Below are 14,912 nucleotides of genomic sequence, written 5' to 3' on the forward strand. Positions count from 1 at the left end.
AATCCTGCTTGTGTGTGTCTGCAGGTTCGGAGTCTCGCGGGGGTTTGTGGATCTGCGGTTTGTGCTGCAGCGAGGATGTAGTGACGGTGGGGGTGGAGTTCTGCAGCTGGACTGTGATGCGCTGTCGGATCAGGGCATCCCCAGCATCTCCTGGAAGAAAGATGGAGTTCTGCTGAGTGCAGTAGTGGACGAGCGCAGGGTCAGCTCTCTAATGGCTCTCTGATAGTGCAGAATGTGATGCATTCGAGACACCACCGCCGGACGAGGGTTCCTACCAGTGTCTGGCCTCACTGGAGGCATCGGGGCCATCGTCAGCCGCACTGCACGCTTCACTGTCTCCGGGTACCAATGTTTTTATTCTAAAAATTCAGTCATTGCAATATTACTTTTCAGTGATATAGAAGGCAAGGCAAGTTTATTTGTTCAGCCGTTTCATACACAATGGTCATTCAGATTGCTTTAGATAAACAGGAATAAAGAGACAGAAAATAAAAATGATAAAAGTGATTTAAAACATGATGAAAGTCATTAAAAGTGATGAAAATGAAATGAAAAGAAAAAGGAAGACACAATAGTGTGTGTGTGGGCTGTAGCACAGTGCTTATTCAGTAAAGGCACAGCTAAACAGTGTGTGTTTTCAGTCTTGATGTGAATGTGCCTAAGTGGAGCCATCTGATCATTTCTGGAAGCTGATTCCAGCAGTAGGGGGCGCTGTTAGTAGCTGATTCACCTGCTCTGACTGAACTCTTGGAGTTTCTAGTTTATGGATTCTGAGTGACTGTTGGGTTGTATTGAGTGAGCATATCTGTAATGTATTGAGCTCCTAGTGATTTATAGATCAGTAATAATACTTTAAACTCTATCTGAATGTATCTGGGAGCCAGTGAAAGACCTGAGGACAGGTGTGATGTGCTCTGATTTCCTGGTTTCTGCTGAGAATTCTGGCCGCAGCGTTCGGATGAGCTGTAACTGTCTGACTGTGTTTTTGGGAAGGCCAGTGAGGCCGTTACAGTAATCCACCCTGCTGCTGATAAAAGCATGAACAAGTTTCTCTAAGTCTTCACTGGAAACAAAGCATCTGATTCCTGCAATGTTTTTGAGATGATAGTATGCTGATTTACTAACTGTTTTGATATGACTATTGAAACTCAGATCTGACTAAAGAATGGTAAAGTGTAGATGGGATACGCGGCCAGCCGAAAGTGTGATATGCACATCAATATAGCATTTTTTATGACACTGTATAACAATAATGAATATTTTTACAGTACTGTAAGGGTTGGGCTGGGAGATGTTAATAAAATACAATAAATAAGAAATGTAATAAATAATATAAATACTTCTCGTTCACTCCGTATCCAATCTAGCAGCAACCTTCAGAATCACACCAAGATCCTTGACCTTATTTGTGTATTGAAATCATAAAGAATTACAAATTGGGATATAATAATCACATTAAATAAATAAACAATATAAAACTAACAGAAGCTAGAACAGTTATCTATATACAACACAAATAAATTAAACCATTTTAACTTTCATTTACAAAGGGGGAATTACATTATAAGTGTCATGTAGCATGAGGATGTTATGTGAGGTGAGGATGTTATGAAAACATTTATACTGAGTATTAGCTGAACATTTCTGTGGTTTTACATCATGGATGGTGCGCTGGGTCATCCTTCTGTTAGTGGTGAGACCACTCGATGTGCGATGCCAACAGTTGGTCAGCGAGTTAACTAATATACTGAATGAAACACAGACCTGTGCATATAGACATATAGTGTACTGCTGTACTGTAACTGTGCGTATAGACATATAGTGTACTGCTGTACAGTAACTGTGCGTATAGACATATAGTGTACTGCTGTACTGTAACTGTGCGTATAGACATATAGTGTAGTGCTGTACAGTAACTGTGCGTATAGACATATAGTGTAGTGCTGTACAGTAACTGTGCGTATAGACATATAGTGTACTGCTGTACTGTAACTGTGCGTATAGACATATAGTGTAGTGCTGTACTGTAACTGTGCGTATAGACATATAGTGTACTGCTGTACAGTAACTGTGCGTATAGACATATAGTGTACTGCTGTACAGTAACTGTGCGTATAGACATATAGTGTAGTGCTGTACAGTAACTGTGCGTATAGACATATAGTGTACTGCTGTACTGTAACTGTGCGTATAGACATATAGTGTACTGCTGTACTGTAACTGTGCGTATAGACATATAGTGTAGTGCTGTACAGTAACTGTGCGTATAGACATATAGTGTACTGCTGTACTGTAACTGTGCGTATAGACATATAGTGTAGTGCTGTACAGTAACTGTGCGTATAGACATCAGTGTAGTGCTGTACGTAACTGTGCGTATAGACATATAGTGTAGTGTACTGTACAGTAAACTGTGCGTATAGACATATAGTGTACTGTAGTAACTGTGCGTATAGACATATAGTGTACTACTGTACTGTAACTGTGCGTATAGACATAGTGTAGTGCTGTACAGTAACTGTGCGTATAGACATATAGTGTACTACTGTACTGTAACTGTGCGTATAGACATATAGTGTAGTGCTGTACAGTAACTGTGCGTATAGACATATAGTGTACTGCTGTACTGTAACTGTGCGTATAGACATATAGTGTAGTGCTGTACAGTAACTGTGCGTATAGACATATAGTGTACTACTGTACTGTAACTGTGCGTATAGACATATAGTGTACTGCTGTACTGTAACTGTGCGTATAGACATATAGTGTAGTGCTGTACAGTAACTGTGCGTATAGACATATAGTGTACTGCTGTACTGTAACTGTGCGTATAGACATATAGTGTACTGCTGTACTGTAACTGTGCGTATAGACATATAGTGTACTGCTGTACTGTAACTGTGCGTATAGACATATAGTGTAGTGCTGTACAGTAACTGTGCGTATAGACATATAGTGTACTGACTGTGTAACTGTGCGTATAGACATATAGTGTACTGCTGTACTGTAACTGTGCGTATAGACATATAGTGTACTGCTGTACGAACTGTGCGTATAGACATATAGTGTACTGCTGTACAGTAACTGTGCGTATAGACATATAGTGTACTGCTGTACAGTAACTGTGCGTATAGACATATAGTGTACTGCTGTACTGTAACTGTGCGTATAGACATATAGTGTACTGCTGTACTGTAACTGTGCGTATAGACATATAGTGTAGTGCTGTACAGTAACAGTGCTGTACTGTAACTGTGCGTATAGACATATAGTGTAGTGCTGTACTGTAACTGTGCGTATAGACATATAGTGTACTGCTGTACTGTAACTGTGCGTATAGACATATAGTGTACTGCTGTACAGTAACTGTGCGTATAGACATATAGTGTACTGCTGTACTGTAACTGTGCGTATAGACATATAGTGTACTGCTGTACTGTAACTGTGCGTATAGACATATAGTGTACTGCTGTACTGTAACTGTGCGTATAGACATATAGTGTACTGCTGTCTGTAACTGTGCGTATAGACATATAGTGTAGTGCTGTACTGTAACTGTGCGTATAGACATATAGTGTAGTGCTGTACTGTAACTGTGCGTATAGGACATATAGTGTAGTGCTGTACAGTAACTGTGCGTATAGACATATAGTGTACTGCTGTACTGTAACTGTGCGTATAGACATATAGTGTAGTGCTGTACTGTAACTGTGCGTATAGACATATAGTGTACTGCTGTACTGTAACTGTGCGTATAGACATATAGTGTAGTGCTGTACTGTAACTGTGCGTATAGACATATAGTGTAGTGCTGTACTGTAACTGTGCGTATAGACATATAGTGTAGTGCTGTACTGTAACTGTGCGTATAGACATATAGTGTAGTGCTGTACAGTAACTGTGCGTATAGACATATAGTGTACTGCTGTACAGTAACTGTGCATATAGACATTAGGTGTACTGCTGTACTGTAACTGTGCATATAGACATATAGTGTACTGCTGTACTGTAACTGTGCGTATAGACATATAGTGTACTGCTGTACAGTAACTGTGCGTATAGACATATAGTGTAGTGCTGTACTGTAACTCTGCATATAGCACTATAGTGTTACTGCTGTACAGTAACTGTGCGTATAGACATATAGTGTACTGCTGTACTGTTAACTTGCATATAGACATATAGTGTACTGCTGACTGTAACTGTGCGTATAGACATATAGTGTAGTGCTGTACAGTAACTGTGCGTATAGACATATAGTGTACTGCTGTTACTGATAACTGTGCGTATAGACATATAGTGTACTGCTGTACTGTAACTGTGCGTATAGACTATAGTGTACTGCTGTACTGTAACTGTGCGTATAGACATATGTGTACTGCTTGTAGTACGTAACTGTGCGTATAGACATATAGTGTACTGCTGTACTGTAACTGTGCGTATAGACATATAGTGTAATGCTGTACGTGAACTGTTTTTATAGACATATAGTGTACTGCTGTACTGTAACTGTGCGTATAGACATATAGTGTACTGCTGTACTGTAACTGTGCGTATAGACATATAGTGTAGTGCTGTACAGTAACTGTGCATATAGACATATAGTGTACTGCTGTACAGTAACTGTGCGTATAGACATATAGTGTAGTGCTGTACAGTAACTGTGCATATAGACATATAGTGTACTGCTGTACAGTAACTGTGCGTATAAGACATATAGTGTACTGCTGTACAGTAACTGTGCGTATAGACATATAGTGTACTGCTGTACAGTAACTGTGCATATAGACATATAGTGTACTGCTGTACAGTAACTGTGCATATAGACATATAGTGTAGTGCTGTACAGTAACTGTGCATATAGACATATAGTGTACTGCTGTACAGTAACTGTGCGTATAGACATATAGTGTACTGCTGTACAGTAACTGTGCGTATAGACATATAGTGTACTGCTGTACAGTAACTGTGCGTATAGACATATAGTGTACTGCTGTACAGTAACTGTGCATATAGACATATAGTGTACTGCTGTACAGTAACTGTGCGTATAGACATATAGTGGTACTGCTGTACAGTAAACTGTGCGTATAGACATATAGTGTACTGCTGTACAGTAACTGTGCGTATAGACATATAGTGTACTGCTGTACAGTAACTCTGCATATAGACATATAGTGTAGTGCTGTACTGTAACTGTGCGTATAGACATATAGTGTAGTGCTGTACAGTAACTCTGCATATAGACATATAGTGTAGTGCTGTACAGTAACTGTGCATATAGACATATAGTGTACTGCTGTACAGTAACTGTGCGTATAGACCTATAGTGTACTGCTGTACAGTAACTGTGCGTATAGACAATATAGTGTTAGTGCTGTACAGTAAACTCTGGCATATAGACATATAGTGTACTGCTGTACAGTAACTGTGCGTATAGACATATAGTGTACTGCTGTACTGTAACTGTGCGTATAGACATATAGTGTACTGCTGTACAGTAACTGTGCGTATAGACATATAGTGTAGTGCTGTACTGTAACTGTGCGTATAGACATATAGTGTACTGCTGTACAGTAACTGTGCGTATAGACATATAGTGTACTACTGTACTGTAACTGTGCGTGTAGACATATAGTGTAGTGCTGTACTGTAACTGTGCGTATAGACATATAGTGTACTGCTGTACAGTAACTGTGCGTATAGACATATAGTGTACTGCTGTACTGTAACTGTGCGTATAGACATATAGTGTACTGCTGTACAGTAACTGTGCGTATAGACATATAGTGTACTGCTGTACAGTAACTGTGCGTATAGACATATAGTGTAGTGCTGTACTGTAACTGTGCGTATAGACATATAGTGTACTGCTGTACAGTAACTGTGCGTATAGACATATAGTGTACTGCTGTACTGTAACTGTGCGTATAGACATATAGTGTAGTGCTGTACTGTAACTGTGCGTATAGACATATAGTGTACTGCTGTACTGTAACTGTGCGTATAGACATATAGTGTACTGCTGTACTGTAACTGTGCGTATAGACATATAGTGTACTGCTGTACTGTAACTGTGCGTATAGACATATAGTGTACTGCTGTACAGTAACTGTGCGTATAGACATATAGTGTACTGCTGTACTGTAACTGTGCGTATAGACATATAGTGTAGTGCTGTACAGTAACTGTGCGTATAGACATTATAGTGTAGTGCTGTACAGTAACTGTGCGTATAGACATATAGTGTAGTGCTGTACAGTAACTGTGCGTATAGACATATAGTGTAGTGCTGTACAGTAACTGTGCGTATAGACATATAGTGTAGTGCTGTACAGTAACTGTGCGTATAGACATATAGTGTAGTGCTGTACTGTAACTGTGCGTATAGACATATAGTGTAGTGCTGTACAGTAACTGTGCGTATAGACATATAGTGTAGTGCTGTACTGTAACTGTGCGTATAGACATATAGTGTAGTGCTGTACAGTAATGGGTCTTCTGTTTGTTTTCCTTCAGTTTAATGGTTTGGTGATGATGTGATGGTCTGCTTTATCTGCCTGATTCCTGCTGAACTGGGCGGGTTGTGTGACGTTTGATTGGGGGGTGTTCTGTGGGCGGGGTTTGCGTGATGCGCTGTGAGCCACTAGCCCGACAGTGGAAATGCAGCATATTTTCGGTCTCACTGATCAACATCCCGGGTGATTGGCCCAATAAAAGCCCTGGGTCGCACTGGCCCGACAGTGGAAATGCAGGTAATGGGGCTGTAGTCATTAGGCAGTAATGCTAGGTAGATCTGAGTGTCATCAGCATAGCTGTGGGAGGAGATTTGGTTCTTTCTCATTATTTGGCTCAGTGGGAGTAGTTGACGTCAGAGTTATTTGCCCTCCTAAACTTTTGTTTAATAGAAAGAAGATGTTTTTCTGCACATTTCTAAACATAATAGTAAAAATAGCAAATTTCATTCATTTCCACTGAGTTGGATGATTTTATACAATGCAAAAACATGCTTTCTCACCCAGAGTTTGTCTTGTTTCCACTCCAAATGTCTACAAACTCTTAAATCAAGAAGCGTTTTCTAGACAGGAATAAAATATAGTCTTGTGTTCAGAAATAATGAGACTAAATGAAATAAGCTAGATAATCAGACAATGGGGGAGGCAGAATAATCTAGTTTCAAAGCAAAATGAGATTATTTTGCTCACACGATTGCGATATAACAAAATAAAAGTGACATTGTTATCTGGAGTTTTGCTAAACTTTGCTGTGGCTGGTTAATAACCGCCGGCGATGTGCTTCAGTGTGAGAGTCAGTACACCTGACGCTTCTGAGCACCTGCTAATCACATTAACGATGTTTCATCACTTGACTTTTGCTTTGGACACACACACACACACACACGCACACACACACACACACACACACTGGAGGAGGCTGAGATAATGTGATGACATTATATATTCACACTGCGCTTCATTATGACTGTGATAGACTCATGTTGACTCGCATTAATGATGTGAGATATACAGTGGAGGAGTGTGTCACAGTATACACACACACACACACACACACACACACACACACACACACACACACACACACACACACACGTTTGATTTCTGCATCTGTATTGTCCTGTTTCCATGACTGGTTCTCATAGGCAGAGTTTACGGTTGATGCTCATCCTGCAGAGTGTGCAGAGCCCCAGCTATTATGTGAAGATGTGTGTGTGTCTGAGTGTAGGTGTGTGTGTAGGTGTGTGTGTGAGATGAAATAAAGCTGATTTAGCAGCTGGAGCTCAGTAACCTTCATCGGGACATTAAGCGCTGTGTTCTCCACATGTGGACGGAGGCGTTCAGGCGTTCTGCTCTGTGTAAACGCTCGGGGAAACTCTGATAACGCCTCAAACGCAGAGAGATGAGCTGCTGTGTGTGTTTAACCTGCCGGAGAGCGCAGCGTTTACAGCACAGTAATGAGAATAATCTGACGGACACACGCTCGCTCTGTTCACCTCAACATCTTCATCATCATTCCCGCTTCTCAACCCATGATGATGATGCTGGAGTCTTATTATAGAATGTGTACGCCTCTGCTGAACGCTGCATTCTGATTGGCTGATGGTCACTCTCAGGTGTTTGGTTATTGTCAGATAAAGGCACGGCTGAAGTAGTTCCGGCAGGTTTAGAGCGCATTACAGCTCCATATCACTCTGCTAAAGGATTAGAGTTATTTCAGAAATCACATCAGTTGCTAGGGTGTTCAGGGTGGTTGCTAGGGTATCATAAGTGTTTGCTTGGTTGTTGCTAGGGATTTCTAGGCAGTTGCTAGTGTGTTTAGGGTAATTACAAGGGTGTTGTAGATGGTTGCTAGGGGGTTCTGAACGGTTTCTAAGCAAATGTTAGGTTGTTCTGGGTCATTGTTCTTAAGCAGTTGCTGATCTGTATAATCACCTGTTAACCAGTCAAGTTAAGTTGTACTCAGGCAGTTGCTAGGGCATTCAGGGTGGTTGCTAGTGTATAGCCTGTGTTCTAGCCTGTTGCTAAGCAGTTGCTAGGTTGTTCCGGCTGGTTGTTAGCCAGTTGATAAGGTGTTTAGGGTGATTACTAAGGTGTTCAGGGTGGTTGCTAGAGTATTGTAGGGGGTTGCTAGAGTGTTGCTAGAATATTCAGGGTGGATACAAGGGTGTTGTATATGGTTGCTAAAGTAATTAGGGTGGTTGCTAGGGTGTTCTGGGTGATTGTTATGCAGTTGCTAGGGTGTTCAGGAGGATTATTAGGGTATTTAAAGTGGTTGTAGGGTATTCAGCATGGTTGCTAGGTAGTTGCTAGAGTTTTATAAGTTATTACTTGGCCATTTCTATGGTTTTCAGGGTGATTACAATGGCGTTGTCGACGGTTGCTAGGGTGTTCTAGGTTGCTTACTAGGGTATTCAGGGTGGTTGCTAGGGCATTCTGTATGGTTACAAGCCAGTTGCAAGGGTGTTCACAGTGGTTTTTAGACAGTTCATAGGTTGTTCAATGTGAATACTAGGTTTTCAAGTAGGTTGCTAGGGTGTTCTGGGTGGTTGCTAGGGTATTGTAGGTGGTTGCTTAGTTGTTGCTTGGAATTTCTAGGTGATTTCTAGGCAGTTGCTAGTGTGTTCAGGGTAATTACAAGGGTGTTGTAGATAGTTGCTAGGGTCTTCTAGATTGTTAGCCAGTTGATAATGTGTTCAGCATGATTATTAAGGTGTTCAGTGTGGTTGCAGAACATCCTAGCAAGTTGCAGTTGCCAGGGTGTTCAGGGTGGTTGCTAGGGTATTTTAGGTGGTAGCTAGGGTGTTCATGGTGTTTACTAGGGTATTTAAAGGGGTTGCAGGGTGTTCTGAGTGATTGTTAGGCAGTTACTAATGTGTCCACGGTGATTACTAGGGTTTTCATGCAGATTGCTAGGGTGTTCAGTGTGGTTGCTAGGGTGATTTCTATAGATCTAATGTAGATATAATTCACATTTTAGATAGAAACACAGCCAGTGCGTGGTGTTTATAGTCTGCTGAAGCTTTTCCAGTGTTTTATAAGTATCCATTGCTATGGTGTTCAGAGTGATTACAAGGTTGTTGTAGAGGTTTGCTAGGGTGTTCTGGATCGTTGCTAGGCAGTTGCTAGGGTGTTCTGGATGGTTGTTGTGCAGTTACTAGGGTGTTCAGGGTGGTTTTTAGCCAGTTGCTAAGGTGATTACTATGATATTCAGGGTGATTGCTAGGGTGTTCTGGGTGATTGGTATATAGTTGTTAGGGTGTTCTGGATGGTTGTTATGCAGTTGCTAGAGTGTTCAGGGTGTTTACTAGGGTATTCAGGGTGGTTGCTATGGTGTTCTTGGTGATTGTTAGACAGTTACTAGGGTGTTCAGGGTGGTTAATAGCCAGTTGCTAGGGCGTTTAATGTGATTACTATGATATAGAGTGTGATTGCTGGGGTGTTCTGGGTGATTCCTATGTAGTTGCTAGGGTGTTTATAGTGTTTACTAGGGTATCTAAAGTGGTAGCAGGGTGTTCTGGGTGATTCCTTTGTAGTTGCTAGGGTGTTCACAGTGTTTACTAGGGTATCTAAAGTGGTAGCAGGGTGTTCTGGGTGATTGTTTGGGAGTTACTAATGTGTCCACGGTGATTACTAGGGTTTTCATGCAGGTTGCTAGGGTGTTCAGAGTGATTTCTAGGGTATAGATCTAATTCACATTTTAGATAGAAACACAGCCAGTGTGTGGTGGTTATGGTCTGCTGAAGCTCCTCCAGGGTCTGTCCTCCTCTGTCTTTCACACTGAATCAGATTACACGCGTGTCACACGCTTCACTCCGGCGTAATCCGGTTAGCGTCTGATCTGAGCGCCGCCTCTGTAATGAGCATGTGCAGATCAGATCAGCTGCTTAATCAGATAATTCTCTCTAAGCAGGCAGATGAGCTGCTGTGCTGTGGTTTAACAGGTTAATGAGTGGATATGTAAACATTACAGAGACAGTTCAACCAAAACTGAAGATACTCTCATCAGTTACTCACTCCTTACTCTACTTCTGTTGAACACGGAAGAAGATACTTTCAAGAATGCTGATATATTCATTTGTGTTCAGCAGAAGAAGGAAACACTCATTGGTTTTGTAGTTGTTAGGCGTTTGCTATGGCATTGTTAGGAGACAGTTAGGGTGTTTGAGATGTTGCTAGGTGCTTGCTAAACAGTAGTTAGGTTGTTTTGAGTGATTTAATAGGCAGTTTCGAAGGCATTGTTAGGTGGTTGCTGTGGTGTTCTGAGTGGTTGCTAGGCGGTTACAAAGGTGGTGTGTGGCAATTTTAGGGTATTTTGAGAGATCGACATGTGGTTGCTAAGTAGTTACTTCAACGTTGCTATGGCATTGTTAGGAGATTGCTAGTGTGTTTTGAGTGGTTTCTAGGCAGTTGCAAAGAAATGTATAGGTGGTTGCTAGGTTGTTCGGAGTGGTTCTATGTGATTGCTAGGCAGTTGCTTTGTTGTTCTGACTGGTTGCTAGATGGTTACTAAGGTGCTCTCAGCATGATAGGCAGTTGCTAAGGCAGTTGATGATAGGCAGTTGCTAAGGCATTTCTTGGCAGTTGCTAGGTTCTGAGTGGTTGTTATGTGGTTGCTAAGTAGTTTGAGTGGTTGCTAGGCAGTTGCAAAGGGATTTTAAGTGGTTGCTAAGGTGTTTTTAGTGGTTCAGGGCAATTGCTAAGGAAGTTGCTAGGGTGTTCTAAGTATTTGCTAGACAGTTCTGCTTGTTGTTCTGACTGGTTGCTAGATGGTTACTAAGGTGCTCTGAGTGGTTGATAGGCAGTTGTTAAGGCATTTTTTGCCAGTTGCTATGGAGTTCTGAGTGGTTGCTATGTGGTTGCTAAGTAGTTTGAGGGGTTCTAGGCAATTACTAACCATTGCTAGAGTGTTTCCTAGGCGGTTCCTAAGGTTCTCTGAGTGCTTGATAAGCAGTTGCTTAGGCATTGCCAGGCAGGTGCTATGGTGTTCTGAGTGGTTGCTAGACAGTTGCTAAGATGCTCTGAGTGTTTGATAGGCAGTTGCAAAGGCATTGCCACAGTTGCTAGGCGGTTACAAAGGTGTTCTCAGTGGTTGATAGGCAGTTGTTAGGGCATTTCTTGGCAGTTGCTACGGTGTTCTGAGTGGTTGATATGTGATTGCTAAGTAGTTTGAGTGGTTGCTAGGCAGTTGCAAAGGGATTTTAAGTGGTTGCTAAGGTGTTTTTAGTGGTTCAGGGCAATTGCTAAGGAAGTTGCTAGGGTGTTCTAAGTATTTGCTAGACAGTTCTGCTTTGTTGTTCTGACTGGTTGCTAGATGGTTACTAAGGTGCTCTGAGTGGTTGATAGGCAGTTGTTAAGGCATTTTTTGCCAGTTGCTATGGAGTTCTGAGTGGTTGCTATGTGGTTGCTAAGTAGTTTGAGGGGTTCTAGGCAATTACTAACCATTGCTAGAGTGTTTCCTAGGCGGTTCCTAAGGTTCTCTGAGTGCTTGATAAGCAGTTGCTTAGGCATTGCCAGGCAGGTGCTATGGTGTTCTGAGTGGTTGCTAGACAGTTGCTAAGATGCTCTGAGTGTTTGATAGGCAGTTGCAAAGGCATTGCCACAGTTGCTAGGCGGTTACAAAGGTGTTCTCAGTGGTTGATAGGCAGTTGTTAGGGCATTTCTTGGCAGTTGCTACGGTGTTCTGAGTGGTTGATATGTGATTGCTAAGTAGTTTGAGTGGTTGCTAGGCAGTTGCTTAGGCAATGCCAGGCAGGTGCTAGGTTGCTACGGTTGCTAGGTTGCTTACTAGGTGGTTGCTAAGGCATTTATATTTGGTTGCTAAGGTGTTCAGAGGTGTTCTAGGCAGTTGCTAAGGTATTGCTAAGGTGTTCTGAGTGGTTGCTAGGTGGTTGCTAACATGCTCTAAGTGGTTGATTGGCAGTTGCTAAGGCTTTGCTAGACAGTGAAGCACAGTAATATGGTGTTATACTCATGCATTAAACAGGCGCTCTCCTCTTCATCCTGAACTGTGCATCTCCAGCTCGTGTGTTCAGCTTTACACTGCCAGCATCTGCTGTTTATCACAGAAGTGTCTGTAAAAGATGAAATGAAAAGCACACAGTCTGGCATCTGTCTGAACGACAGCAGCGGCTCTGTAATTTCCTGCAGCTGAGAAACTTTATCTGGAATATTGCTGCTTTTATAGAAGCGAACAGTTAAATGAACAATCATCACAGACATATTAAAGAGAGTCCTCTGTGTCTAACAGCACTGGATGAAGACAGAAGAGAATAAAGCTAAAATAAACACTAATGCCTCTGTACGGTCATCAAGTTAGTGAGCAGACTCATTCAACACATGCATTAACCATAACCATAACTGTTTTACAGCCTAATGCATTTATACTTAATGCAGATAATTCACATCCTCTGCAAAAACAATCAGGCTTTGCTTAAAAACATCCTGAAATCAAGACTCATTTATTATAAAAGCACATCACATATACTGAGTCATGTGTAGTAAAAGAAATGACCAGAAAGTAGATGCTTAAAGGAAGAACAACTCAACTCAAAGGATAACCGGCGTGCCCTCGCACTCACTGCCTGATGATTTATATTTTAAACATAAACTAATATCTCCATTTAAAAGTGGGTAATGTCTGTGGAAGATTTGTTCACCTTAACAAAGTGAATAATGCTGGCTTTGATTGATATTGGGTCTTTAAAACTTTCATTAGCAGTATTATCATTTTGTGCACTTATTTGCATAGAGTTACCATACATCTATTGGGGAATTACCAACCTACATCATACATGACGTCACACGGGTTAAACTACGCATACCAGCTGCAAAAAGAGACTGGTTGCAATTGCAAACGTGTGTTGTTGTGCGGTAGGATGCCAAATTCAAATGTCCAAAAATAGACTTTCCTTGTGTGTGGCTAGACAGAACCTCTGTGTTTAGCTCTACATAGTGTTGAATCTGGTCATCATGGATGTTCCTGCTCATGACCACACAGAACAACACTGAAGGCATCTAAAGACTTGTAGATCTTTACCTTCTCTCCTGTAAAGACACTTGGAGTTTCAGTGAGATGGCTGTATATTTGGGGCTGATGCTGGGTCATTTGGTCTTCTCCAGTATCCATTGGGAGGGTGCTATGGCTAATGGAGCTGTCAGATGAACGCCGCTCACTTTAATGTTAGATTTGCCTAATCACTGTGCTTATCACTGGCTGACGAGCTGTTATAATACACTGAAGCATTATGTCAATAATATATATAATCAATATAACTCATCTCTAATACAACAACAGACTCTGAACTGCATCAGATGTCATTCCCTCACTGTAAATACTCGCGCTCCTGGTTTATTTCTGCAGCCTCACTGCACATGCATCCTGAATGTTTACAGACTGGGAATTCATCTATATGATTAAACGTGTGAAATTGATATCAGTAGTTAATTAAATATAACAGAAATAAACTATTTACTCAAAACATGTTTCTATACTGTAAATTAAGTATATTGGTTCATTAACAGCTTCTGTGTTTCTGGATTCACAGTTTTTTCTGTCTATTTACGCTTATGAAGTGCATTATTAATTATTATTATTTATTTATTGAGAATTTGACTTGTTTGTTTTGATTTTAATCTTGAACAAGTCAACTCTGCACTTCAACAAAGTGACTATATTGACATTGCAGTAGTTTGAGATAATATAATTGTCCAATTTCACTGGCCTCCACCAAAATTATAATGCATGTGCAAACATCACTGACATATTACTTGCTGTGTTTAAAGTGTTTAGCATTAATTACATGAAGACCTAAATATACAGCTAACCTGATTCAGTGTGATGCTGAGCCTGTTTCTGTGAGGACAACATGCTAATCTGTGCTCGGATTCCTGACACGACTAACCGTAAATCATCTTCCACTCTCAATAAGCATGAGCCATACTTGCTTTTGATGTAGGTACATACAGAAAATGCTGCTTCACAAAGCCAAGATCCCAGAGCCCTGACGGTGTGGTTGAGTCGAACATTGAGTATGTTTACAAGGACAACAATACTTTAATACGATTATGATATGATTAAGACAATACTCTGATTAAGAGTCACCATGTAAACAGAGATTTCTGATGACCTTAATCTGACTAAAGTCAGAACTGAACTAAAGAGAAATGGCTTAAAGACATGTGGAGTCTGCAGATATTAGAGGCATTATTGAAGTAAACACCGCAATCAAACTATTACCGTCATGTAGGACTTTCCGCCATATTTTGTGAACAGATCCACACACGTGGCTGTCAGTAAAGGACCTCAGACACACACGCACACACACGCACACACACACACACGCACACACACGCACACACACATATATATCACGAAATGCGGAAGTTTTATTTCTT

The 14,912-nt window shown here is 41.1% G+C and overlaps 1 protein-coding gene across 1 annotated transcript in view; it reads left to right on the plus strand.

Moving 5' to 3' along the window:
• Positions 1-1,659: 1,659 nt before the first annotated feature.
• The window catches only part of dcc (DCC netrin 1 receptor), a 168,090-nt gene continuing 154,837 nt past the window's right edge, over positions 1,660-14,912 (plus strand). The window contains exon 1 of the mRNA XM_056458908.1: positions 1,660-1,693. Within this exon, the coding sequence (XP_056314883.1) occupies positions 1,660-1,693 (34 nt within the window). The remainder of the gene's footprint in view (positions 1,694-14,912) is intronic.

Source organism: Danio aesculapii, chromosome 5 (assembly GCF_903798145.1).
Source record: "Danio aesculapii chromosome 5, fDanAes4.1, whole genome shotgun sequence".
Lineage (NCBI taxonomy): Eukaryota > Metazoa > Chordata > Actinopteri > Cypriniformes > Danionidae > Danio > Danio aesculapii.